The sequence below is a fragment of the Rhipicephalus microplus genome, chromosome 3, assembly GCF_043290135.1.
Source record: "Rhipicephalus microplus isolate Deutch F79 chromosome 3, USDA_Rmic, whole genome shotgun sequence".
Classification (NCBI taxonomy): domain Eukaryota; kingdom Metazoa; phylum Arthropoda; class Arachnida; order Ixodida; family Ixodidae; genus Rhipicephalus; species Rhipicephalus microplus.
The window spans coordinates 200,935,025-200,961,660 of NC_134702.1; the positions used below are offsets into that span (position 1 = coordinate 200,935,025).

At 44.8% G+C, this 26,636-nt stretch overlaps 1 protein-coding gene and 1 non-coding gene across 2 annotated transcripts; one reads left to right on the forward strand and one right to left on the reverse strand.

The window, feature by feature from the left end:
* Positions 1-14,879: 14,879 nt before the first annotated feature.
* LOC142804097 (sideroflexin-3-like) lies at positions 14,880-18,420 on the reverse strand. The gene has a single exon (XM_075890667.1). It carries the CDS (start codon positions 18,343-18,345, stop codon positions 17,389-17,391), a length of 957 nt encoding a protein of 318 aa, XP_075746782.1. The 5' UTR covers positions 18,346-18,420; the 3' UTR covers positions 14,880-17,388.
* Positions 18,421-19,095: 675 nt separating this feature from the next.
* LOC142804321 (U6 spliceosomal RNA) lies at positions 19,096-19,198 on the forward strand. Its single transcript, XR_012894590.1, has one exon. It is a non-coding gene; the product is annotated as a U6 spliceosomal RNA (small nuclear RNA).
* Positions 19,199-26,636: the final 7,438 nt, after the last annotated feature.

Sequence of the window (26,636 nt, forward strand, 5' to 3'; positions counted from 1 at the left end):
CTTTCTGTGCATCACCGCATCGCCAGCCTCTGTTTGTTTCACAAGTTCTTTCACAGTTTCCTCAATCAAGCACCTTACATTATCCCACCAACGCGCATATCTCACCGCACAACCCATTCTTATTCAATCGCATGCGCACGCGCTGGCACTACTACTTTTGCTGCCTCATTTTTTCTTCGCACAGCAGTGGACTAGAATGGCCTTCCCCGTGACATTGCAGCCATCACGTGTTCATGAACGTTTGCGCAAAACATAAATACTTATTGCTTGTCAGAAAATCACTCTCTGTAACCTCCATTTGTTAACCTACCTCTTATGTAATATCCCCTCACCGGGGTCTTTAAGATAATAAAGTGAAGTGAAGTGAAAGTTAGCAATGCTAACCACATGCTTGGCTTGTGCAAGAAATGTCGCACCACTCCTTCCTTTCTTTATGTTAACGTACAATCAAACCAAAACATGTGCACGCATGTGCCTTAAACACATTTTGTAAACAGATTTGTCCAATGCCTATGAACAAGCCTTACCAATGCCTTTTGGCCTGTTTGACACTTCAGGGCCTTCGATGCACTGTAAGGGCACAAGAAAACTAGTGGGTCTTAAAAGTGACTTGTTTCAAGACTTTGCAATATGATGGTTAATTGAAAGTGATAAAATACTGAAGTTGATAAATGAGTTAGTTGTTGTGTCTTGTATAATAATATGCATACTCTTAAAAAAAGAAGCAAGCATGCAAATTACTAAATTCATAATGAAAACATAATGACATCAGTGGAAGATTGGTTGTTGTGGTAACTCACCTACAGTTTGATTGTAATTATGGAATATGAATGTTTAACTATCTTGAGTTTTATTGAACTGGAATTTAGTTTGTGAATAACAGTATGCTAAAGAGCATGTACATATTCTTGTTTGGTTGTACAACAACAGCGTTAGGAAATATTTTTAAAGAATGAGTGGTAAAAAATTTGTGGCACAAGCCAAGAACATTATTAGCATTGCTCATTTTGTAGCCAGCCTGGACATTCGAGAATAATTTAACAGACATCTGCCCAGCCAAGTATTTAAAATTACCAAGGATGCTTCAAGGGATGACTACATAATAATTGCACCTGCATGCATGAGCTTTTGTCTCTCAAGTTTCATGCACGTGCTTCGTCATGGCAGAGCATGGTGCAAATACACCCAATGGTTGTCGGCCACTGTTTGGTACACAAGTTGCGCACCAAAACGAATTTGAAATAAAATTTAACACAAAATGTTTCATTGCTATTTCTCAGTTGATGTATTATTTCCATTGCAATATAAAGACAAGTACATCAAATACTGGCTGTATCTCCCTTTGCAGCTATGATAAGGACTCCTAAAAATCTTAAAAGTAGGAATCGAGTATCTGGCGAAAACATCAAGCCCTTAAAATCTACAGAAGTGTTAAGGAAGGGTAAGTGACAATTGTATAGGTAGCAAAATTACTTTCCTAGAGCGAAGCAGCCAGCTGCACTAGATAAGCTGTCATGTTTAATGCGTATAACCTGCCAGGGATGAAACATATGATACTTTTACACATTTTTGCTTTATTTCAGTGCACTTAACATTTTAAATTTTAATAAACTAGTAAAATATGTTTAGTTCTACAAATAATGGCGACTGAATCAAATAGAACAGTATTCAACTTGGTATGTGAAATCGTAGAATATTTTGCACACTCTTCGAATTTGGCAGTTGCAGAATTTCCCTGGGACGCATACTTCTCCATATGGGCTTTACATGTTTTCTAGAGTAAGCTTCTGGGCCATCATCGTGAAATAATTTTTTTAATTAAGCCATCATAGCAAGTGTGGTACTTCATTTGTTTTTTGCAAAGCAGTTGTAGGGTTCACATATCTCTATTTTCAAGAAATATGAAGTGAATGAATGAAAGTATAGTTAGGCAGCTAACTGAATGATATAATGACCCGTATGGACTATGACCACTGGAAGGGTGGAGCGTGTGTTGTTACACGTGAACTTACAGGCTGTTAAGGGTAGATAGACAAATATGGCTGATTGTGTGTAAGTATTAGGGCATGTCAGTTCAGATTAAATACCAGACAAAGATTACAGGCAGCAGTCCTGATAGATGTGAACTGTTGGAAGCAGTTCAAGCTGGAAAAGAAGTGGTGTATTTAATTGTGACACATTTGTTGAAACTTTGAAAACCAGGAAAATTTCTCGAGCAGGCAATGTTAAGTGATGTTTTTGATGATTGTGACATTACACACTGTCACTCTTCACATGTGTCTGTTTCCTTATATATTTTCTACCAAAGCCACAAACAAAGATAGATGGCAGTTAACTCGCGTCCTGTTCCCTGTCTTATGCAAGTGTCATTCTGCACTTTATTACCTTAGAAGTACTTGCTGCTAGGCAGGTTGGTATAACATTATTAGGGAAAATTCTAGACGATGCAAATGTGTGGTGCAGTGTAAATATTTTCTGTAGTTCAGCTGCGACCGATGCTTTTTTTCTGTGCTTTTTCATTTTTCCAGTGGTGCTTAGGCATCTATAATTTTCCCCCTTAGCTTAATTACTTCCCTGAAGCTATGCATCATCTTGCCCATCAACAACCATTGTTAAACTATTGTATGTGGCATTGTTGATGCAAAATGACCTTAGAGTATATGCTCAAGCTCCTGCAGGATCACCGGCTGAATGTGACAACCAGTTCACCATTTATAGGACCCGAAGTATTGACATTTTCAATATATCTGTTCGCACAGTGCTTCATTGGAGATGCAAGCTTAAAATATGGTGCTCCCACAGAGAAATTTTTCTTCCTGTGCTGTGACCAACGGGAAAACTATGTAGACAATAATGAAAAGAGATCACAACTAGGCTTAGCTGTGTAATGTCTGCCTCAATAAAAATGTAATAAATTAATGCAAGTGTGCTTATATCACCGTGGTGTTGCCAATTTATTACTACATTTGATATGAATCTCTGCTCGCTCCACCATGGTGTTCCTAAGGGCGTGCACAGTCTTACCTCTGAGACAGCATTGCCAGAACTAATTTCACTGTCACAATCTTGAACAGGTGTGCAACAAGCATGCGCCAGTGCAGAGAACACAAGAGAAGTGGTCACTGCTTGCATGTTCAAGGTCGTATGCATGCACACCGGACTAGGATTTTGCAGTGTCTTACATTTTGAGTGGAGTATACATCGTGATGGCGGGAGCCATCTCTGTGGTTGCCAGCTAGACTGTCACAATGTGCATATTGTTGCTTCAGACAACTGTTTAGGACAAAAAAAGGGCACCGTAGAAAAAAATATTTTTAGGCTAATGTAAGGGCTTGTGGTGAAGAGACTCTCAAAAGGTATATGGTGTGTCATCTTGCAATAGAGAAGCAACATTTATACCTAGTTTATGTTAGTAGGAGTCTGCTAAACATTGGCCATACAAGCTTGTGGCTAGAGAAGGATGATGTCCAGAAGATGCCCTCCTGAAATGTTAACCTGCACCGTCCTCCCTTGCCCTTCTTGGTGCACTGGAATTTTTGCCCTATAGGTACTAGTTCCTTCAGTGGGTACTCTCGAAGGGCTTGGGAATGAGCTCACTCTTACCACCTGTTTTGTCCAAGGGCCAATCCTGCTGTTGGAACTTGTATGCTTGGCAGAAATTTTTAACAGGAAAAGAAGCTTCACTCGTTACACAATAAAGCTACAGCATTGCAAGATTACTATGATGTTATGTACACAGACCTCCCACATACAACTAACTAAAATCTTACCGCTTACCTCTATGGTGAGCCTGATTATGCCTTAACACAGCATGTAAGTTTCTTGATCCTATACTTTTTAATCAGTACATGAACCTTGAAAAAACAAGATCATCACGTGCAGTCCGTAAAACCAGTGCTTATGAACTGCAATGATGCCATCGAAAGCGTCAGCGAAAGTAAATGCACCCTGCTGGAAAGCAAATTCTGCATGAAGCCTGTAAATGTACTGTTAACAAAGTCTTCTCGACAACTTCATTATGTCTATTTCTACAATTTGCATAATCCTGTTTCATACATACCTTGCTGTTCACCCTATAATTATTGACCTCTGAGTGTTACTCAAGTGACCATGCTCATCTAGCATACCTGCAAGCCTCAGTGCTAACCTAATGAAATTGGAGACTTTAATAAAGTAATGCTCTCTAATGCTCAACCCTTCAAAAAAAGTTTTTAGCATCCCCTGAAAACCTATTCTTTAAAAATTTGATCATCAGAGATGCGATGTATCTCCACACCTGATGACAGACATTTGTCTAATTACAGCCACATTATAACAACAAGCAGCCTTTGTAAGATGCGTGAACACGTGCCATCATCTCAGGTCAACATGTTTCCTGAAACCAGCTTGCTCTTAGTTATGCGACAGAATGGTTTTCATAAATCATTTTCTTGCTAAGCTCAACTTGCCCCATGACACACTGTGTGTTTAATTTTAGACCATTCTTGGGGAGCTATTTTTTTTAATAACTAAAGAAAGCCCGATAAAGTGAAGCATGAGCTTTTAAAAGGAAATTTGCAAAACATGCACAATCGTCTTCAATACCTAGCCTGAGTATATATTTCACTAATAATGATCATTTTCATTTTAGAGCACATATCTGATGGCACAAAATCTGGAGTACCAAGGAGTCTGTCACAGGTATCTTTCGCTTCTTTATTAGGGGTCATGCAACAATTTTAAATTATTCATGCGATATACTAGAAGTTTACCGCAGTGTGAATCACTTGCCACAATTAAAAAAAAAACAATTATGGGGGGAACATATGGACTCTTTACAAAGATTGAAGTTGGTGCTGATGCCGTCTGTCGCATGACCAGTAATTAGACAAAGCACGGCGCATCGAATTAGGCCTAATAGCAGTGCTACGCTTCCCTTTCACACACACACACACGCGCGCATAATGTATGCTTTACTGCAATACACTGCAAGCACTTCACCCCGTGACACTGGTGTATTGCGGCAATGTTAACATTTAAAAAGACCTTTACGGGTTAGCAATTGAAGCTCGACAATGCTCCCAGCAATGAAATTTCTATTTTATTACATTTTTTTCATTGTTATAAACTTGCCTAAACTAGTGTTACCAGCCGTCCCGAATTTCGCTGGACTGTCCAAGACTTTGCCCGCGCTGTCCCAGTCGGGACAAATGTCCCCGATTTTTTCCGGACTGTTCAGTAAATGAAAAAAAAAAGAAACGTTTTTCGTTATAAAAGGCATGCCAAGTAACGAGCGTCCGTCTGATCACATAGACAAAGAAATGTTGCTGTGGTTAGCTGCAAGGAACTTTAAACACTTCAGCTGAACTTTAGCGTCAACTTTTACTAGAGCATTCTAGAGCGAAAGGAAGTGTCACGAAGAGCACATAGCAAAATTTAGTGCCACATCAAGAGACCGACGCAATGAAGAGAAGAAATAACGGATTTGTTTGGAAGGCACCGCAACAAAGAAAACTAATTTCCTCACCCACACACAACTACCTTCACTGTTGGTTACCCCAATTTAAACACACACTGCTAAGCAAACAAATTGCCATCATCTGCGACTGCTTAATAAAGGCACTCGGACAAGAACGTTCTCTAATTCCAACTTGTGCATTCCGTATCTATCTCGCGCACTTACACAAGAACAAGCTTCAATGTAAGCGTTGGCACAGTATATACTTCCTCCCAAGTGACACCAGCTGTTTGATCGGTCCTCAAGCAACACGCATGCACCTACCATACATCCGCGTAGTACATGCATCAGACCAATAATCACAAATCGCGTTCCAAAGGCCTTTATTTTATGCTCGTTGTCATTGCTTGTAGATTTGGTGGCAAACACTTCGGGCTGGTAGGTGTTAATTCTGTGCTTCGGGCGAATGACGTTAACTACTCGATAAGCACGGCGACATCACAGGAATTAAGAAAAGCGGCAGCGACTTGCGTATGAATCACTTTCTAACAACAGAAAGCGACCACGACCCCACGGGCAGAGGCGGTTCTCGCCATTTCAAACAGATTACAGTCCAATCCAACACCAACACCGGAGAAAAAAACATCACGACTAGAATACGATGAACCCGCCACAGACTGTGTGTCACAAGCTAGTGAGGAACTCTACCTGAACCACAGAATAAAGAACGCCCAAATCGCCTGAAAAGTGTTTTTTTAACATACCGATTCTAGCGCTGTCTATTCATACACTTTAAGCCAAGTCAAGCCGGTTTTGAGCGGCTATTGGGTGAACCGAACCGTTTTGCCTCGAAATGGTTCGTGCCACCGGGGGAACCGAAACACTTCCCATGATATTTCGCGCATTCCAAAGAACGAAGCTGTCGTGACCGTAGACAAAGCGCTCATAGGAGTCAAATACAACGACTGTTTATTAAACTATGAGCTGTGAACACGCAGGCTCACACGGCTACATTATCTCCAGAACGCGGACCCTGGTCCCTCGCGCATAGTCCCGCCGATTGCTACATGGATGGATGGATGGATGCTATGAGCGTCCCCTTTATAACGGGGTGGTGACAAGTATGCCACCAGGCTCGACAAAAACAAAAAAAACAAAAAAACAAAAAAACCTTTTTTTCTTTTTTGATGTTGGCCTAATGCCTCTACTTCGATAAATTCTATCTTAATGGAAAAAAAGGTAAATTTTCAGCTTAAGTTCTCTGCCATTTACGGCACACTGTCCATATTTTATTTTTCCAATATTTATTTTTGTCCTTTCTCTCTAATTTTCTGCCACCAATACTCTAACCGTCTCTTACTTATTTCAATCGCGGGTGTGTTCAGCTTTCCATTGTTGTCCCTAAAACCCAAGGCTTCCTGTAGGCTCGTGCCCAAACGTACACCTGGGTGGATATCTCCACATTCAATCAGAACATGCTCCGCCGTTTCCTTATCTTTCCCGCAGCATGTGCATTGTTCTTCTTCTTTACTGAATCTTGCTTTATAACATGACGCCCTACATTTGGCGCCATCTCGTAGCGCCCATGACACCTAGCTCCTCCTGTTCGAAGTAGCCCTCCTCCTCATCACAGGTCAAGCCTACCTGGTGTTTTAAACCTTTCGCCCACTTCTTGTCGTTGCCACTGGTTGTAGAGGCTGCAGATTCTTGCTGGTACGATCTCGTGAGACCTCCACCAGCTGTGCTCACGATGTATGAGCGAGGCGTGTGAGCCGGCTCGATGACAGTCCCTGTTGTCGGAGTACCCGACAGAATGCGGACAGCTGTATGCGGTTAAATGGGATCTCTCGACTAGGTGCTGTGTCTCCGGTTGTACTGTTGGCCCTGTTTGGCGTTGATGGCTTTGTTTAGTCTTCTAAATTCTACCGTGCTTTACCGTGGCTTCAGCCTGTGTGGTGCCCGTCGGTTCATAGGCGCTTTCCCTGGAGTGTCTCTGTGCGCGAGCAGAGCCATGGATGTTTGGCCATTTCATGATCGGCTGTTTAGCGGTCTGAACTGTTCTTTCTGCTGCGCCGTTACTCTGAGGGAATTAGGGGCTGCTGGTTATGTGACTTGATCCCCACTGATTGACGGACGTCTTGAACTGTGCCGAAGAAAACTGAGGGATATATTGTCCGATCGTATGATAGCTGGTGCCCAAAACCGCGCGAAGTATTGGAACAGTGCTTGTGTTATGTTCTATGTGGTGGTACGCTTCAACTTCTTGAGTAAAAAGAAGCGAGAGTAATAGTCCACTACTACGAGATAGTTAACTCCATCTATGCTGAAGAGATCGATTCATATCGCTTCCCAGGAGTGTTTGGGAAGTGAGCTGTGTATCATGGGCCCGGTGTGTGGTTTGCGGTGTTGTTGACAAACAGGACATCTTGGCACATAACTTTGGATGTGCTGGTTGATGCCTGGCCACCACGCTGATTGAGTGGCTTGAGCCCTATATCTCCCAATGCCCTGATGGCCAGCATGCAGTGTTCTAGCACATCACTTTGCATGCTTGGTTGTAGTATGCTGAATGCATGGTGGATGAGGTCACTGCTCGGGGTCACGCTCATGCACACCCCGCTTGCGAGTGGCAGGTGTCCCACCACGTGCGGGACCGATGTGCAGATAGCACGTAAAGGCTGTTGGTGACAGGTGTGTCCAGTAGGTGTGTCCACAAATTGGTCAAGCTGACCTCCACTTGCTGGACGAGAGTTTTGGTTTAAAGCGCGCAAGGCCGTATACGTGTGCAACGGCTAGCGCTCTACGTACGTTACATCTGAGGCTGCTTTCTTCAGTTCAGCTTACTCTAGCTCCGTCCGACAGTGGACATTCCGGGCGTTTAAAGGCATCCCCGTCAGCTCAGAGATAACTGTCACAGGAGTTAACTGTCCATTGCACGGGGCCCGCGAACGGATTTAAGCTCCTCGCGTAAGCAAGGGGCTCCAAATCGAGGGCAGTCGTAAAATTCACGCGGAATTTACTCGCAGCCATGACCGCACTGCTGCTATAGTGAACTAGATAGGAGCACGGTGCTGCTGCTCGTGCTGCTCTTGGTCGCGGCCATCTTGGTTTTCGTGCTCACACCAGGGGGAGATCTCGCTAAGGTACCCAACGGCTGTAGTAGAGAGTACTAGCTGTAGCGTGCGCAACGTAAGAGCCGCGTGTGCAAACACACGCATCTCTCTTACCTACAGCGCATGTGCAGACGTGCTCCCTCTTGTCTGTACGAGGAATCACAGAAGCTATCAAGGCCTTTTCACAGGAAGAAAAAAAAAAAGACGCCACCATGTAGAGCCGCACGCGCGAGGTCAAAGGCTGATTTCACAGCTTCAAAGGAGCGTTTTCAGGAAGTCATGCATTTTCGGAGTGCGCACGAACACCCTTCGAATTCCCCCCCGACGGGGGGTCTGGTACTTGTTATTGAACTGCCAGAGCAGTATTGTAAACACGAAGCTTTACTCACGAATAGATGGCAGACGACCGGCGCGGCTTCCTGAAAGTACGCTGAGCTAGTAGTGCGTTGTCAGAGTTGAGCGTGCAGCGAGGGAGAGTATCTGCACGAGACACTGAACATGACCAGAGTTCGTTCCTGTTTACAACTATGCTGCTAAATCGTGTTACTGGGTGATACACGCCCGAGAAATTACTACAGTGCGTTCGACTTCTGTTTTTTTTTTTTTCAGAAGATAAGCTATATACAGTGGGGCGCGGAGCCAACTTGCACATTTCAAATTGCTGATAGAATCACTGATGGTGATGGTAAATGATACAATTGGCCATATCATAAGAGAAGTTTTAGCTGTTTCCATATATAATATATGCGAACTAAAAATTTTACTTCAATGAAAACGAACAGGCGAATCCAAGGAATGTAGGGCTTGAATGGAACGGCTTTCCCCGTATTGTAGCCATCACTATCCAAATGTGAAAAAAAAATCAATAAACTTATTTTGAAGCTCCTCTGGCCGCTTCCTACTAAAGGAAAACTTTTTAATTGTGTTTTCGTACAATATACTTTTTTACGTGTTATCACAATTACTACGACGCCTTTAAAACAGTACTATTTACGTCCTCTGTATCTTCCATGGCTTATTATCCGTTGGTTTTCATTAATGTTGTATAAGCGAAAGAAATATTATATATGTTAGTTATCTACGTACTTACCATTCCGTACTTACACTGCTGCCATTATTATATATCATCGAGGGTGCACTATCGAAAGGCGTGTACACAGATGTCGAGTTTGTGTTATACGGTGATATATTTTGTCTATTTGGGCAGTGCCGATGGAAATGCATGCCAGCCAGCAGAGGCGACAAGGATTTAAAGCATATATTTCATGGGAAACAGCTCAATCCCGTCTCTTAGGATGAATGTAGCCAGTCTAATTCCCACTCCTGTTCTCTCTCGTTTTTCTTCCTCGTTCTCTGTTCCACCACAAACATTTCGTTACGCAAAAGTACTTCGCCAAGAACAGGACGATGTCGTCTGCTAGTGTTCCTATGAAAACGTCGAAAATCAAGACGCCGGCAATTCAAAATACCGAAAGGTTAAACTGCCGAAACATGAAGACGCCATCGCCTAGCTATGGAGGAAGATAACGTATATTGGCAACATACAGTTTCCGTCACTCTCTTTTCCAATAGTCATATGCTCTTGGCGATTAATCTTCGCAGAAGTGACGAAACATCGGTTGTCCAAGATGGTTTGGCAACGGAGCTACCCACGGTCGGGACATTGTTGACATTCTAAGGTTTCTGCAAGGCATTGCACAGAATTTATCTGTATGAAATCTAATGCACAAGACAACACATTTCTTTTTTTTTGTTTTCGAAGGCTTGACTCATATGCGAAAAAAGTTCATGGCTATTGGAAAAGAGGGTGAAAGCGCGCAGGCCAGCGGATGCTCAATTACGGCTAGACACTATCTTCTACTGGTATTTTCAGCGTTTTGATGTTTGGGCGTTTAGATTTTTCAGCATATTGAGTTTTTTGGCATTTATACTTTTCCACATTTCAATTTATCATCATTCTGACATTTGGCCTTGTAATTATTCGGCCTCTTGTTTTTCGGCGCTTTGAATGCCACCCCGTCTGCTATCCCCATCTCCCACAAGGCCGAGTATCCGATGCCCCTTGGCCACAATGCAGGAAAGAAAGGAGCCCTCAATCAGGCGGGTCTTCTTAGAACACCTCGCGTGCCATGACACCCGCAAGAACACGTGCAGAACACGTGCAGCGCGCGACCGAACCAACTCGCTTTCAGGGCAGCTTGAGTAGAGGTCCGTTTGATTCGCCTGCACCACACGAACCAGTTTACGGGGTGCTGCACCTTGCCATTCTTTTCAGCGGTGCAGCAATGACGACCTCTGAACCCTGCCATTCGTTCCGAAAGGTGCAGAAGAGGTGCAGCACTGGTTCAGAATTTTCCTGCACCTCTTACGCTGACGTTGCCGGCTTGGTGCAGCCACGCGTGCAGCTGAGCAGACGACGCAGCACTTAGGCGTATACCTAGGCAGCGTAGGCGCCGTACCAAAGCCACATAGAAAATTATAGGAGGCGCTGGCCGTACCCGCCTCTACAAACGCAGTGCGTTTTGCCAAGATGCTTGCGCCTAATAAACTGTATAAATGTGCGATTCGCGGTCAGTCAGTGTTAGCTGTACGGTTTAAATTAAGCAAACAGAAATAAGGTCTGCATTTTGTCGACCCATCGTCATTCGTTTCGGGTGTCGTGCTGTGCCTGCACCGCTGAACTCACGCTGCACAATTTCTGAACTTCGCGTGCACATGAAGATAGTTTTAGCGCGAGAACAGAACGACGACAAAGAGACAATATCTTCGTGTGCGTCTTGTCTATTTGTTGTCGTTCTGTTCTCGCGCTATAACTATCGTCATGTCATACCAACTAGCCCAAGCTGTTACACTTCTTCGCGTGCACAGCCGCGAACCGGTTCCGACTGGTGCGGGTGAATCGAACGGACCGTAGGCCTTCCCAACGTCGACGAGGGGGCGCTGTGCTGCACGCGTTATTTTTTTTTTTTTGCAGGGGGGAGGGGTGAGGCAGGGGTTTAGGGAAAAAACTTAAAAAAAACTGAAAACGTCCACGATAGAGGCAAAAGACGGTTAGATTGTTGGTGGCAGAAAAGTAGAGATAAAGGACAGAAATAGTGGGAAAATGAGGTCATTCGGCCTGAACAGGCAGACAGATAGAACACGAATTTATATTTTTTTTGTTGTGAGATCGTCTTTATCGAAGAAGATAAGGCATTAAGCCAACATAAAAAGAAAGATTTCCTTTCATTTTTTTGTTTTGTTTTTTGCGAGCCTGGTGGTACACATGTCACCACCCCGTTATAAAGGGGACGCTCATTGCTTCCATCCGAGAGTAACTCTATGTTCACTAGATGGACGGACGGATAGATGGACGGGCAGACAAACGGACAGACGTGGCCAGCGGACGGACGATTCACGGTTTACCCATGAAACCCTGCGAAGCTTCACCTCACTCATCATTCACTCCGTTCATATGCTGTGATTTTTTAAGCTTCGTTTTGCGCACCCTATGTCATACTTGAAAAAGCAAGTAGGGGCAGCTGCAATGTGTGTTGCTGCACAGCTATAATATCGGAGATCACAGGCTGTTTAACTCATACGTGCAAGTGCAGTGTGGTTTCCAGCTGTACAGACGCTCTATGTCACTGACAGAAGCAGATAAATGCCTTGCTTCGGTGCGCAAGTTGGAGAGGGCTGCGTGTTTGATTTGTGACTTTGACCACCGTGATGCCTTTGCCGACGGACAGTATTAAAATGGCCGCACAAAGAATAGCATATGCGCGTTGCTCCTAACTTGCACTCACTGTCGTCATGGTTCGGTCGGTTCCGCCTCAGCTGCACACGTGTAGAAATCGAAGTGGCGGCGGTGCTTGCCGCCGCTTCGCGAGCCAGCAGGTCCCCAGTGCTTCCCTTGCCCCTTCAGTGACCAGAGTGCCAAGCATTGGCGTGAAATCTCATGATTTTTTTTGTTTCAAATGTTTGCATATGTGCGCACACATACAAACGCACGTACCGACGTAAATACAGAAGGGTTAAACCAACGCCTCCCAAATAAAAAAGGAAAAGAGAACCTGAAATATTAGCGAGGTACTTTAGATAAAAGTGGCCGCGGACATATACATCCAATTATACACGGGAAACCAAACATAACTGACTTAGGTGCCCAACACTTCCCTCCCGCACGATTTTTTAAAAATTTAGAATGTTTATTAATCACGCACACATGAAAACGCACCCACAAACATCAATTACGACTACCCCTCATTCCCCCACTCCTCCTCCGAAGATTAATGATTCGTTTTTTTAAGCATTCTTTTTGCAGCTGCGGCATGTCATAACAGCTTGCAGGCCTCGGTCGACAGAACCGGGTAATAATCCGCGTCTAGCCACTTGCCATATACCGACGGCGGACAAAATGAAAAGCGATCCGCCGAGAGCGAGATAAGTTTAACGACGCACGAGATCTTTATCCTCCGCATTAGATCCGAGAGTGCGGGATGGCAAAAGTGAGACGTGTTGTGCCGTCGCTACAAATCCGCTTTCGAACGAGCTGCCTTCGCTAGCAGCGCGGCCCCATCCGCAATCTGTCCGAATCAGTGTAAACGAGCTGTTCTTATCTGCGACAGGGAGCCGGTATCGTTGAAACAGTGTTTTTGGCCGGCGCGTCCTCGTCGAGTGCCTTGTCTCGTCTGTCCGCTGCGTAATCTCTGTCACCTGATAAAGTACAATGTCACGCGCGCAGCGCAAGGCTGTCGAGGCTCTCGTAATTATCATGTCTAAGGTCACGGGCGAGGTAGCACTGTACGATAGCTTGTTATAGTTGAACGCCCGTCATTCTCCATGCAGTGTAGCCCTCAAGTGAATAAGCAGCAATTTGCCGGTTGTAAGCTTTGTGTGAGAGGAAGAGTGAAGGCAGAGTTAGGCCTGTACTGTTCTCACAAGCACAGTATATACCAATGTGGCCTCCACTGGAGTAGCCTGGTTGAGGTACCCGGAACTTTTAATAGCCATTGTAGGAACATGTGTATTTCCCACCAGTATGCTAAGAAAAAAGAGCATTCCTTTCTCCCCCATCTCTCTGCGCTAAATAATATGTCGACCTTATCTCTACAAACTTTGCTCACAACCTCTGAAGGACACCAATGTTTGCTTACAAATAATGACCTATGTTCTGGTATAATACCTCCAACATGTTCATAATCTTACCTTCCTATTCATACACCCACTAATTTATTGTATGAACAGCAACATGTTTATTGAAATAGATGAATGAAGGAAAATGAGAACTAATCTGAACACAAACTGTAGAGACATCTCTGTCTCGTAATGCACTCACCGAGTGTATCCTTAAATCAGTTCACTCATCTTTGCTACGTATTTGATGCTATATAATTCTCACCTCGAAGTGCCATAATTACCGCTATACATGACTTGACTCCTTTCCACCAAAAGGCATTGTGACTTGAAGTGGTAGCGAATCCCTGCTCCGCAATGTTCAGGACCAATTTCGATGATGACTAATTTCAAAGAACAAAGGGAATGAACGCTTTGAAACCTGAAAGGGAATCACAATTCCAATGTAACACAGCTATGAAACGATGGGTGTAAATCAGGAAAAATTGACGAAGCAGCGCAGATCTGTACTCATCCCATCACCGTTGTCTATGTAGAAACTTACATACCTCCTCATGAGTGTTTTAATTCTGCTTTGAAAGTTTCACAGCATGTAAGAGTGAGTACTTTTTGAACTACTGACTGTGACACACTTGGTAGGAGTAAAATGTCCCTTTCTAAAAATATACTACAGGAATTTTAAAGTTGTATAATAATGCTGGAACAGTTATTAAACACATGCTCACTCAGTTCTAGACACTAGCGCGACCAATCAGACATTAATAAGGTTCCCTCATCCATCCATCACACTATTCTCAACATTTTCCCGGGGACAGAACATGCCCCTTCCCCCCTTGTGAGCTACATTCGACACAACAATTTGTGTTTTGGTGCGAAAACACCTTAAAAGAATAGCAATAAATTCACTTCACCACAGTAGAGAACCACGCAAAATTTTAAAAGCTGCCCCAAACGAGTCCTTCAAACATTTTTTTTTTCTTTCACACATAAATTTCAACAAAATATTATTGCCATACAGAAAACTCTTAATATATTAGGTTGCTTTTGACGTGTCTATTGCCACGGTTTTAGGGTGCAGTGCTAGGAAACACACTGACAGAAAAACACATAGTAGATGTAACGAGCGCCCATTGTGTCCACTCTGTGTTTCTCTGTCCGTGCGTTCCATAGCACTACACTACAGAAGTTTGACCACGAACCAACTCGCCCACAACAAAGTTCTGATAGTGTTTATTGTGCCACTGGGGAACATCACTCGGCATCATGCAGCAGGTGCTGCACACCCTGCAGTTGTTTGGTACTTCAGAGAAGCCTTAGAAACAATGGACTATAGCCCCGCCGCAGCGGTCTAGTGGCTAAGGTACTCGACTGCTGACCCGCAGGTCACGTGTTCGAATCCCGGCTGCAGCAGCTGCATTTCCGATGGAGGCGGAAATGTTGTGGGCCCGTGTGCTGAGATTTGGGTGCACGTTAAAGAACCCCAGGTGGTCGAAATTTCCGGAGGTCTCCACTACGGCGTCTCTCATAATCATATGGTGCTTTTGGGACGTTAAACCACACGTGTCAATCAAAAACAATGGACTGTAATATAACTATATTGCTACAAGGACTACATGTCATTTGTGTTAGAGGCGCCAAGTCGTAGTTGTACAAAGAGCACTTATGTTTTGCGATCAAACCTTCAATGCACACGGCAGTGTTAACACACAATAATCTGCTTACGGCTGCACAGCGCACTTGCATGTACAGCCAAAGTAAGAGTACAGTTTTTTAATGCAAATTGTGCAGTAAACAGAAAATGATTAAAAAAAGGCAGAAGACAAATTTGCAAAGCTAGTTTTTTATGCTCCTCACTACGAACGCTAAACCCAACAGTCATCCCTTTCACTGACACGTGCCCGGAGTGATATCATGTTATGTTTGTCATAAATGAGTTGGTCCTTTATAACCGTGTCCCAGTTCTTATTTCATTCTTGAATAAGCTCTTCAGAGTGTTATGGCAATACGCACCCCTAATACAGTGGCGATAGTTTTGACGCATGAAACTTAGCAATACCAAATACTATACCAAAAATGAAATTACTAATTTTTTACAAGAACACTCCAAAAATTCTTCACATTTTGGCACTTAATGAAATCATGCTTTTGAATGCCAGCATTGTTTATCCGTGCAAGTGCTTTAATTTTACAAGGCATGTGCAATTAGGCACAAAGCATGGCAAGAGTAACAATCAATTGGTCACACATAGGTGCTTGCCTTCTAAAAGCAATCACTTTTGTGTCGAATGGTCCAGAGTTGTACCTCACACTGACACCTCCACATTTAAAAATGCACATTACAAACTAGCTACTCATGAGGAAATAAGCAACTCGCATCATATACACCAAATTTCTTTTAAAGGTCTGCTATACAAAAATGTTTTTTCTAGACTGCATGCCAAGCTTTTTAGCCAGCCGCATGTGACTAATGGCAGAAAGTTAGTGTTGAAGCCGTTTGCTCGTCTTTTTGTACAAAATAAAAACTACAATGGCAGAGCCCTACAAGAAATCTAGGGATCAATGTAAAATCCAGACTCTTATAAAAGAGTTCAGGCTTCAAAGCTGTCATGATAGTGGTCTTAACTTTTATGCCCTGATGGTAATGAAGTAAACCTGAGTGTGCAAGACAGTTCACAGGAACACAGGCAAACTTGGCATTTGTGACCCACCTCAAACATTTTCCTCCATCGATACCATTCACACCTCAGCATAGCTTCAGAGCAGTAGATAAGTAGGAACAAAAAACGTTTATTGCGGGCCACGTGAATATGACACGTTTGAAGGTGCAAGTCACACTTGCCATATAAAGAACAATTATTTAGGAAACAATAAACTTATTTTGCACATCTCATCAAGATCGGGTATTATATGTACAGCACTTAAGAGCGTGCCAGGAATAGTTGCCCTGAAGAAAATATAGCTTTAGTGAGCACTTTGGAACCACGCATGAAAGCCCACAAGGTACAACTGCCCACAAAAAAGTTGCATAAAAATAAACCTCTCACAGCAAAATAAATTTCCAGTCGGCAGCATGGAAGGAGTTCACGATAGTTTTAGCAAGGCATGCAAAAAATATATTTGTGGTGCTTGAAGTGCGAATATAAAGCATGGTGGTATCACAACTCTTGCAGTACAGCTTGCATTAATTAAGCTGGATAAGGGCTGCTACTGACGACGTCTGTGGGGTCACATAATGCTTCCGACTTGCACTAACCACACAAAAGATACCCTTTTCGGGTATGATCTCAAAAGAATTGTGATATGACAAGATTCAGATGACTGAAACCCAGCATATAAAATGCAACGGATGCATTTACATAACATCACCAAGAAAATGTCACAAAACAGCACATCAAGGACATTTTAAATGTGATAACTGCATCTTCCCTGCCATTATTATTTGCAGCTTTCTTCACCGTGGTGCCAAAGCAACCCAATCGTGGTTTTATACGCCATTCAGCAGGCTAGCATCTGTCATTGCAAGCCCTGAGAAAGTTGGGTGGGTGCCCAAGAGAACTGAAGTGAAATTCTGGATGTGAAACACATGCACCAGGAAAGCAAGCCAACACAGTGTCACACCCTGACTGGAATCTGAGACTGCCCGCAGTGAAACTCCCAACCCACAGTGCATACCCCATATTTTCTAGAATGTAATTGCAGAACAGACAGTTTATGAGATGGAGCTCAGAGCCCTTTGTTATAGTACACCGTGGAAGGCGGACTGGGCAGCTTTTTGATGACCTCCTGTAACTCCGGTTCCAACTGGTTCACTTCGATCTGGCTCTTCTGCGGAAAGATGGCACAACACAGGGGCGTCGCGAACACCAGCATCAGGCCGCACATGCCCACTTGCAGCGGCGCGCTGATCCACGGGTAGCGCCGTAGCACGCCTTTCTTTTCGAGCGTGTTCATCACGATGGGCGGGAACACCATGCCGGGGGCTGCCATGCCCACCCGGGACAGAACGACCATGGCGATGGCCCACTTGGCGGCCACCTTGGACTCGCCCAGCCGGTTGCCGTTCTCGTCGACCACGGGGATTCCGTGCCTGATCTCCCGCATTCGCATCATGGGGATGTTGACGCAGTTGGCCGCCGCCACGGCGCAGAACGGCACGAATCTGCCGACGAGCGGCGGGAGCGATTTGACAAGACTGTTCAGACCGAGCGCCGTTCCCAGAGCACCACCGGTGGCCAGCACGTAAGAGAGACCCAGCGTCGACAAGGGAATCGGCGAGTCTCCGCTACGGTTCGAGTAGTTCACGACCGCGTTGAACGACTGGTTGACCCACTGCCAGAAGATCACCTGCGGCGTCGTCTTGTAGAAGGTGAGCATGCAGCCCGTGATGGTCATGTTCATGGGCACCTGAGCCGACATGCGGCCGATCATCGTCACCTTCTCGCCGGTGTCCGGATGGAACGCGGAGTCGTAGACGTGCTTGGCTCGCCACAGTTTCTCTTCCGTCAGACCGGGGATGTGCTCGCCCTTGCGGTAGCGCGTGACGATGTCGCGCGACTCGTTTAGCTCGTGGCCCGTGCAGAGCAGATTGAGCGGGTTGGTCACCGTGAAGAAGTGCCGCGCCCGACCCCAGTACGTGCTCTGGTCCCAGCGGGGCTCGTCGATGTTGATGCGCGACTGCATCGTGCCTGGCGGTTCGCTGGCGTTGCGCACACCTCCGATGTCCCGTCGTCGATGCGTGCTATCGTCGGATGATCCACAGCGGTCGACGCGGACACGAACGTACGCATAGACGGGAAAAGACGAGTGCCGCCGAAGGCTGAATAAATCGACGTCCACAACATATTGCGCGACGCCACACGGCAATTTGTTCTGATCACTGAAGTAATAAAAAAGCTTTGTGCGTAGCGTAATCCATAAAATGGTGATTCGTCTAACATAATGCAGCGTATTATTATAGCACTTGTAAAATACCCTTTACAAATTATTTTCAACAACAATCTGCAAGCAATATTACACGCTCCCGTCATCTATGTAAAACTGTTAAAACATTCTAAACTTTGCACCCGAACAAATCTCGAAGGCCATATATGAGTACAGCTTGCATTACTTTATTTCTGCCGCCAGGAGTCAGTTGCCATTTCAACTGCTTTGTTGTTCGACAGATGGCGACTCCATTCGCATAAGAGCGTTCATCCTCGTAAACATGTGGTTTTTCAAGCAAATATTGAAAATTTAAATGTTTTCAAATAGACATAGGCAAAACTCGTATAAGAGGTATTTGCTCTGATGCTTTTTGCGGTATGTTATTTTATTTAACTCGAGTTATTTTCAGTGATCTTATCAGAAACGTTTAGTCTTTAAAGCCCCTTGTCATGCCATACGTGGCGTCAAAGTTGGGGCTATATATAGTTGAACGCAAACAATACTGTTGTACTTCCAAAGTACATATACTAAAATTGGAACGATACAGAGAAGATTAGCATGGCCCCTGCGCAAGGATGACACGCAAAATCGTGAAGCGTTCCACATTTTTTTGTTTGTAAATTGTTGCGGTGCATCTGTTAATTATTATCAGTATTCACTTTCGTATATATCACGGAAGTTGCACATAAATAATACTAATAATAATAATGAGTGCGTGAATTGGGAAAAAAGCTCCACACATGAAAGGACACTCAGTGGCCGTGTTCCGCATGTCTGTCTCTAGATTTGCGCATTTGTTAATTGGTAATTATTCATTAGAATGAACCGACTATGCTCTTGAAATATTAAGCGTCACCATGCCTATTATGTGCTTCGTACGATGATGGGAATGTATCCCCGCCCTCGAAGGTCGCCGCACAATTTGGAATAATGAGCTTATCGTCATGTGTATCTAAAGGACGTCGCGCTGTGGTCTATCGTCGACATACCTGTGTTCACGACATGTGTGTGTGTGTGTGTGTGTGTGTGTGTGTGTGTGTGTGTGTGTGTGTACGCTTTCAATATTACACACAAAGGAATACCCCATAAAGCGTATGGGAAAACAGCCACCTCTGTAGCTCAAGTTGCGCGACATCGGCTGTGTTATACGAAGGTTGTAGGTTCAATCCCTACGAGTGGCCAGTCAATTTTTGTTTCCGTTTGTATCATATTACCTGCGCTACAGCTAATAACGTGCTACACCAACTGTGCTTGAAACACACAGATCTGTGATCTGTGCCGAAGTATCAGAAATTGAATTGGTACGTCTTCAATTCACTACATCCAATGCGCTCTACCGTGCAAGTATCACCTGCATGTTGGAATAATCTAAATGATTTGACAGAACTGCGCTTTATCCAGCAGGAGACATTACATGAATATAACTGTCATAAGCACTCACCTAACATATTCGTGAAATAAACAAAATAATACTGCCACACACAATCATTTCGGAAATAATGAGATAATTTCCGTTTACTGGGATCATATGTACAAGTTTCTTCTGAACAGTCGCCAGGGATTTTGTAGTCGTATACCCCGATTAGTGTGAAATGCTGGAGTGTTTTACCGCCGCGTCATAAACGCTAATGGGAGCTTCACGTGGGAGCACCGCTGATAGCAACACACACTGCAGAAAATCGAACTGAACTCTTTCTATAGCGAACTCACCAACGTGGCCCATGCAATGACGCAAGGGATGGCTCACTGTGCCTGCGGTCTTCGACTCGCTCGCTGGTTGTGGTTCCACGATCTCCAACGACAGTGCAGCTCTGGCTGACTGGGCTCACCCTACGCCATCTCATGACGCCGACAAGAGCTCTCACCGAGTGGTGCCCCGTCCTCGGACTCCTGCGACCATGTCAGCCTTTTCTATCTTCTCCTTACTTCCGTCGTTCGCTGTCCCTGCGCCTCGCTCTCTCCTTCCTCTCTCTATCTATTTAACTTTTAATCCTATCATTTTATACCTCCTTCCCCCCCCCCTCCTTGTGAGCTACTGTTGAGGTGTCCTACCCCTGAGAGACAGCGGCGGGCCTGACTTTTCTCTTCTTTCCATTTAAAATCACCCACACCCCCCTGCGGTCTACCCTAAAAATGTTTCCCCATGCAGAAAGAAAAATGACCGTTTCAAGATGGTGCCCCCTCGCCCTCAAAAAAAATTGAAGCCTATATCCTTCTGGGCCCATGTAACAGCCTTCACCTCGATGAGTCGACGATGGTCTCGCATGTCATGTCCACAAATTGATAATCGGCAAGTAAAATCAACATATGAGATGGCTATCTAAACTGGTAGTTAGGAGCGTGACCAAACTGTCTCAATTCTGCACGATGACAGAATCTGACAGCAATTGGAATTTCCGCACCTCACCTCAACCGCACTTAACCTAAATAATTATGGTCAATTAAAGCTTCAAAAGTATTGCGAGAGAAACATGAAGCTGAAGAACGTGCTGAGTGAACAAGTACACGGGAAAAAACACAGAACAGCGGTGGTGGTATTATAGGGCGAGCGAATTTCGATACATGTTGCGAGAACCGATACTGAACGCGAGCGTGGTGCTTGACGCACCTGTGAAAGCGATGTCCGTAGATACGTGGATTCCTCAGGTACAAATTATTCTAGGGGAGGAGAAGCCCTGCATATCCTCGAAAGGAATCTCCCATGTACATCTCAACCTTATAATATAAATATGGTGTCTTAATTAATTGTCAAAATCACATGATTATGCACCAATGAGTTTGTTGTATCCAAAAAAGCGTGTTTTTGATTTTCACATCTGTCGGAATGCGGCTGTCGTGGCCACGAATGGAATCCTTCATCGGGTTTAGCAGCACGACAGTGACCTTTTCACTCCTTTCACATTGCTATACGACCCAGCGCGTGATTGTTCAGAAGCAAAGGTAAATTTTTTTATTGTTTCACGTGAAACATTACCAATTCTGTTTCTTCATTCATCTGCAGCTTGTGACAAGCAAAAAGCGAACGCAGACAGCTGAACAGCACACGAAGCGAGTGCATCATTATGTAGGCGCACCGCGCCTGGCACCAAAGAGTCTGAACCGTGACGTCATCCGCCAGGAGGCTACACTCCAACTTCTCGTGGGTAAATGTGGGAAGTTGAAAGGTTGAAATGATATGGTAAAAAAAAAAAATCACAGCATATCCACGTTGTGCATGATGATGAGTGGGGCGAAGCTTCCATCAGTCCATCCGTGCTTCCGTCCACCTGTTCTTGCTGACGTCCGTCCGTACGCCCGTCTGTGCAACCATCCATGCATTCGTGCGTCCGTCCATGCATCCATCCGTCCGTCCATGCGCCTGTTCATTCGTGCATCCACCCGTACGTTCATGCGTCCATCCATGCATTAATTCATGCGTCCATCTTTCCATGCATTCGTCCGAGTTTCTGTGCATCTGTCTGTCTCTCCGTCCGTGTGTCTGTTCATCTAGTGAACACTCCAAGTACCACCATCTCGCATCCTTTCATCATATATTCATCATATAAAAGTAACCCCATACAGCGGACATCCCAAGGACTAAACGAGAGGGGACACGGCTGGACTAGAGGAGCGGCACGCACGCACTTTCTTACGACCTGCACTTCGTGTCTATTTCCCACCTTTCACCACCACTAGTTCATGGCACTGCGGCCCAACCCTCGCTAAACCTTGCTAAAACCAAGGAGACTACGCCCAGATAGTTTAACGTGACAACCCTTTCTGGTCAAATAATGCTCAAAGTGCGTCCTTCTGGTACTAGTTTTTTTAAGGGCGAAGCTCCCTATCCCATGGGTAGTGATTCCGCGATGTATGTATGTATGTATGTATGTATGTATGTATGTATGTATGTATGTATGTATGTATGTATGTATGTATGTATGTATGTATGTATGTATGTATGTATGTATGTATGTATGTATGTATGTATGCATGTATGTACGTATGCATGCATGCATGCATGTATGTATGTAGCAGTAGTAGTAGTAGGCAGCCACCTTTTCACGGCCGGACTATAGAGGAGCGGCACGGAGGAAGGCATATCTTATTGGAGATGAAGTCACCGATACTCGTCTCTGGGCGTTATTTCATCAGAAACAAGTATCGTTTTTATTTTTTTGAATAACGATCGCGGGCTTCCTCCTCAATTCAAATGAGTGCGCGCGTGCAGCTTCTCGAGTCCGGCCGTTGAGGTGACTGCCTACGACTACTACGTATTGCTACTACTACTACTACATACATCGCGGACGCACGACCTACGGCTTGAGAAGCTTCGCCCTTAAAATTAGTTATTTGCGGTGTTATGCGCACCCTACCAACGGACGTACACAATGCAGCGTGCTTACATGTGTTTCTGCAATTGCCAGTAATCCCCATACTCATTACATGGGAGAGCAGTAAGCCGTCCCGATTGAAAAATGTGTTTAGAAAAATTGTTTAATGGTTTAGCGCACTTAGTACTCTACTATTGAGAGCATGAAGTCATCCCAATATGTAAAGAGCAACTGTTCGGCGATTTTAGAGTAGGATGTACTCTTCTATATGAAAGAGCAGCATAAAGAAACATACTTACATAAAGAGCGGACACTCCCGTAGGGCCATGTGGCCCAGCTACTGCGATGCTTTCAGCGTCACGAGTGACTGGTCAGACCCGATAATGTCTTCAGCGCAAATAAAATGAGAAAATATTTTCTTTGCGACGCTGGGATTTGAGCCCGTATCATCACAGTTCGAAAGCGAGTGTCTTTACCACTAGGCTACACACCCATGCTTCCAGAAAGGGAACACATGTACAGCGCATCTGAACCATATGAATGTGCACCACTTGGGCAATAGAAATGCAGAATAACAACGCTCTCTAGTCAGACTTTACTGATATTTATGATCACGCATTAAACGTCCTCGGCGGGACACAATGTAGAGCGGAGTAGAAGCGAGCATAGGCATGCCATCTAGTGGTTGGTCAGACTCTTTCTTGCTGGGCCGCAAAAAACCTCGAGTGGCCACTCTTTATATAGAGCTGTAAGCTGTCCCCAGCACAACGCTGAGCGTGTAGAAAAAGTGGGTAACGATGTAGAATACTTGGTCTCAAATATGGGAGAGCTTGAAGCCGTACCGCGGGCCTCACACTTGATAAAGCTGCGTTCGAAAAAAAAAAAGTGGTCAACGATTGTGAGTACTTTGTACTCTACTATGGAAAGACCCGTGAACCTCACACTCGATGAGCCTATATATGCAGCAAAAGAAGTTACCAAATTAGAGTCCTTAGTAATTTACAATTGGAGAGCGAGAAGCCGTCCTGTTGGGCTTACAGCGTGTGCAAAGCACAACCTAGCACTGTGTTTAAAAAGAAATGTTAAACAATTTTGAGTACGTCGTACTCAACTATGGGAGAGCACTGAACCGTCCCGCTATACTGATGACCAACACGAAACGCTATACCAAGCAGATGACATCATTGAACTTTGCCCTGCCGCTATACCTATTATAGCCTACAAATACGTTCCTGTTTACTATCTTCCTAGCGAAAAGTTTTTTGCTGTGAATTTTTGTTGCAGCTAACTTAAAAACGCGCGTTGTCATTGGGTTATCGTGTGGCACTATTCCTTTATTTGAAAAAGTTGTCATACATAAAATCACCTCGTCTGGTGCAAGCCATCTTTATTTTATTTCTCTATGAATTTTCGAATAGCCCCGAGAACGAACACTGGCGTCGCTGCAGTCGCGGTGAAGTGACGTCACGGCACGTACTCACCTGTTCCGCCGCCGACGCGTGCCGGCGGTCGCTTCGTTCCGAGCCCGCCGTGCACCCGCTGGCACTGCGCCGTGCTGATGCTGATGATGACGCTGATGACCTCTGATGGATGGCGCTCACCCACAGAGGGGGATGGGAGCGCGTGCTCCCAACCGGGCTGCAGAAATTAATGGTCTTCTTCCTCTTCTAACCGCTACCACCACCACCAGCAACGATACGGTGGTGATTTCTTCTCAATTTCGAGTAGTAGATTACTAAAGGTGCAAAGTAAAGGTATTTATTGCTGTTGAAAGTTAACTAAGCTGCACAAAGTATGTATCCACTTTGAAAATGAAGGGGCAGGACAGCGAGACATTAGTTGTCCTCACCATGCACGTGCTCGACGAAATCAATGCTAAGAAAATATTCGTGGGTAATAGGTCTGACTTCAACACAACTTGGCGTAGGCTACGCAATTTTAAACAATTGTGTCGAAGTATTACAAATGAAATTAGGGCGTTTTCAGTTTACTCGCAGTATTGCTATTCACGGTGCAAGTTATGTCTGCCTCTGCAAATAATGTAGCTCATGAGACAGAATTCTGCTTCGGTATGCAGGAGACTTTCGATCAATCTGTATTTCATACACAATCATTTATAATAGTGAGAAAAAAAAAGTTACCCTGCAAACTGCATAATGGTTCCCGGAATCCTGAGAAGTCGGTAAGCTCAAATCTCATGTACAGATTTCTTCTCAGCAGCCGTCAGGGTTACGCAGTCGCATGTCCTGATTCACATGAACAGCTGACACGATCTACCACCACGTCATAAACGGTAATGTTCACTTCGCGTAAGAGCACTACTGATGGCAATTGTCCGCAAAACAAACACCAGAAGGTAAAAATGAACCGTTTCAATGGCGCACACCGCTTCGTGGTCCACGTGATAATGAAACACCCTTTGCCTCAGTGAAGCAACGATTGGTCTCGCACGTCATGCTCAAATACAGATTGATGCTGCTCTGGGGTAATCGACCCTGGAAAAAAGTTATTCGTCAGGTGGCTGTCTAAACTGGTACTCACAAGTGTGACAGCACAGCTGCTTGGACGTTGCGCGTAGACACTATCTGAAATGAGTAGCAGTTTCTGCAACTAACCTCAACTTGTTTTTCTAGTGAAACGTAGCGCCGAAATCGTTCCCCCAAACATGAAGCTAAATGACGTGATGGGATATGAGCAACTACACACAAGAAAGTTTAACGCAACAGCTGCGGCGGTTTTCTCAGGCGAGCGCATTTGGGATATTTCGCGACACTCTATACTACCTTAAGCATGCGCCCACAAAAAAAAAACACTTCAAGCAACATTAACATCTTTTTAAAGGAATCACCCGCGAACAACGCAACCTGAAATGCAAGTACGCTGTCATATACGTTACAGAAGAGCGACATGATGGCTACGCATGCTGCAGAGTGATTGGGGTCACGTAACATTTTTTAACCTGCTTCCCATGCATTTGTTTTGCTCTTCACTCCCGTCGGAGTGCGGCTACCGTGACCGACAATCGAACGCATCTTCGAAGTAAGCATCGCGACACCATAACAAACCTTATCCAAGCATGTACGCTGGAGCGCAGGCACCGTTGGCGATTCTACCGAAAAAAAAGTCTAGTTTTCCTTTGTTTTACCAGGAACATCATCGATGCTGCATCTGTCATTCATTTTGAGCGTGAGACAAGCAAAAAGTGAACGCCGGCAGCGAAACGGCGTTCGAAGCGAGCGCGTGGTATGTATACGCGCTCCAGCAAGATTCGGAGAGCTCATGCCGTGATGTCATGCAAGCCCCCACCAGGCGGCGCCACTCCAACTTCTCGGGGATGTGCACGATACCGGAGGTACCGGTGCGTGACGGTAACCTGCAAAAAGTAGTTGTCGACGCAAACAAGGGACGCAAACAAAGAGATATGGCAGATGAGTCTAGAGAAAGGCATTGAGGTATAGTGGTGCATAGGTGGGGTGGTTGTCAACATGACAGAATTCACTTCGATAGAAGGATAGGTCATGAGAGGGGCTGGTGACTTGGAGGACGGGCAGTAGATATTTTTTTGAAGGGGGGGGGGAACGGGAGGGGGGGCACGCAGGCCTTTCGGGGTCCTGCAGGATAGCTAGTGAAAACAACCAGGTGGACTCTTTGACAGGTGGTATAGACAGATACGATTCCAAAGTGGCACCAATATCTAAGACAAGTAGAGTCTGGGGGAGAAATTGACGTAGGCACGAG

Coding starts and splice junctions, on each gene's coding strand:
- LOC142804097 (XM_075890667.1), bottom strand. CDS start 18,345: ATGCAGTCGCGCATCAACATCGACGAGCCCCGCTGGGACCAGAGCACG.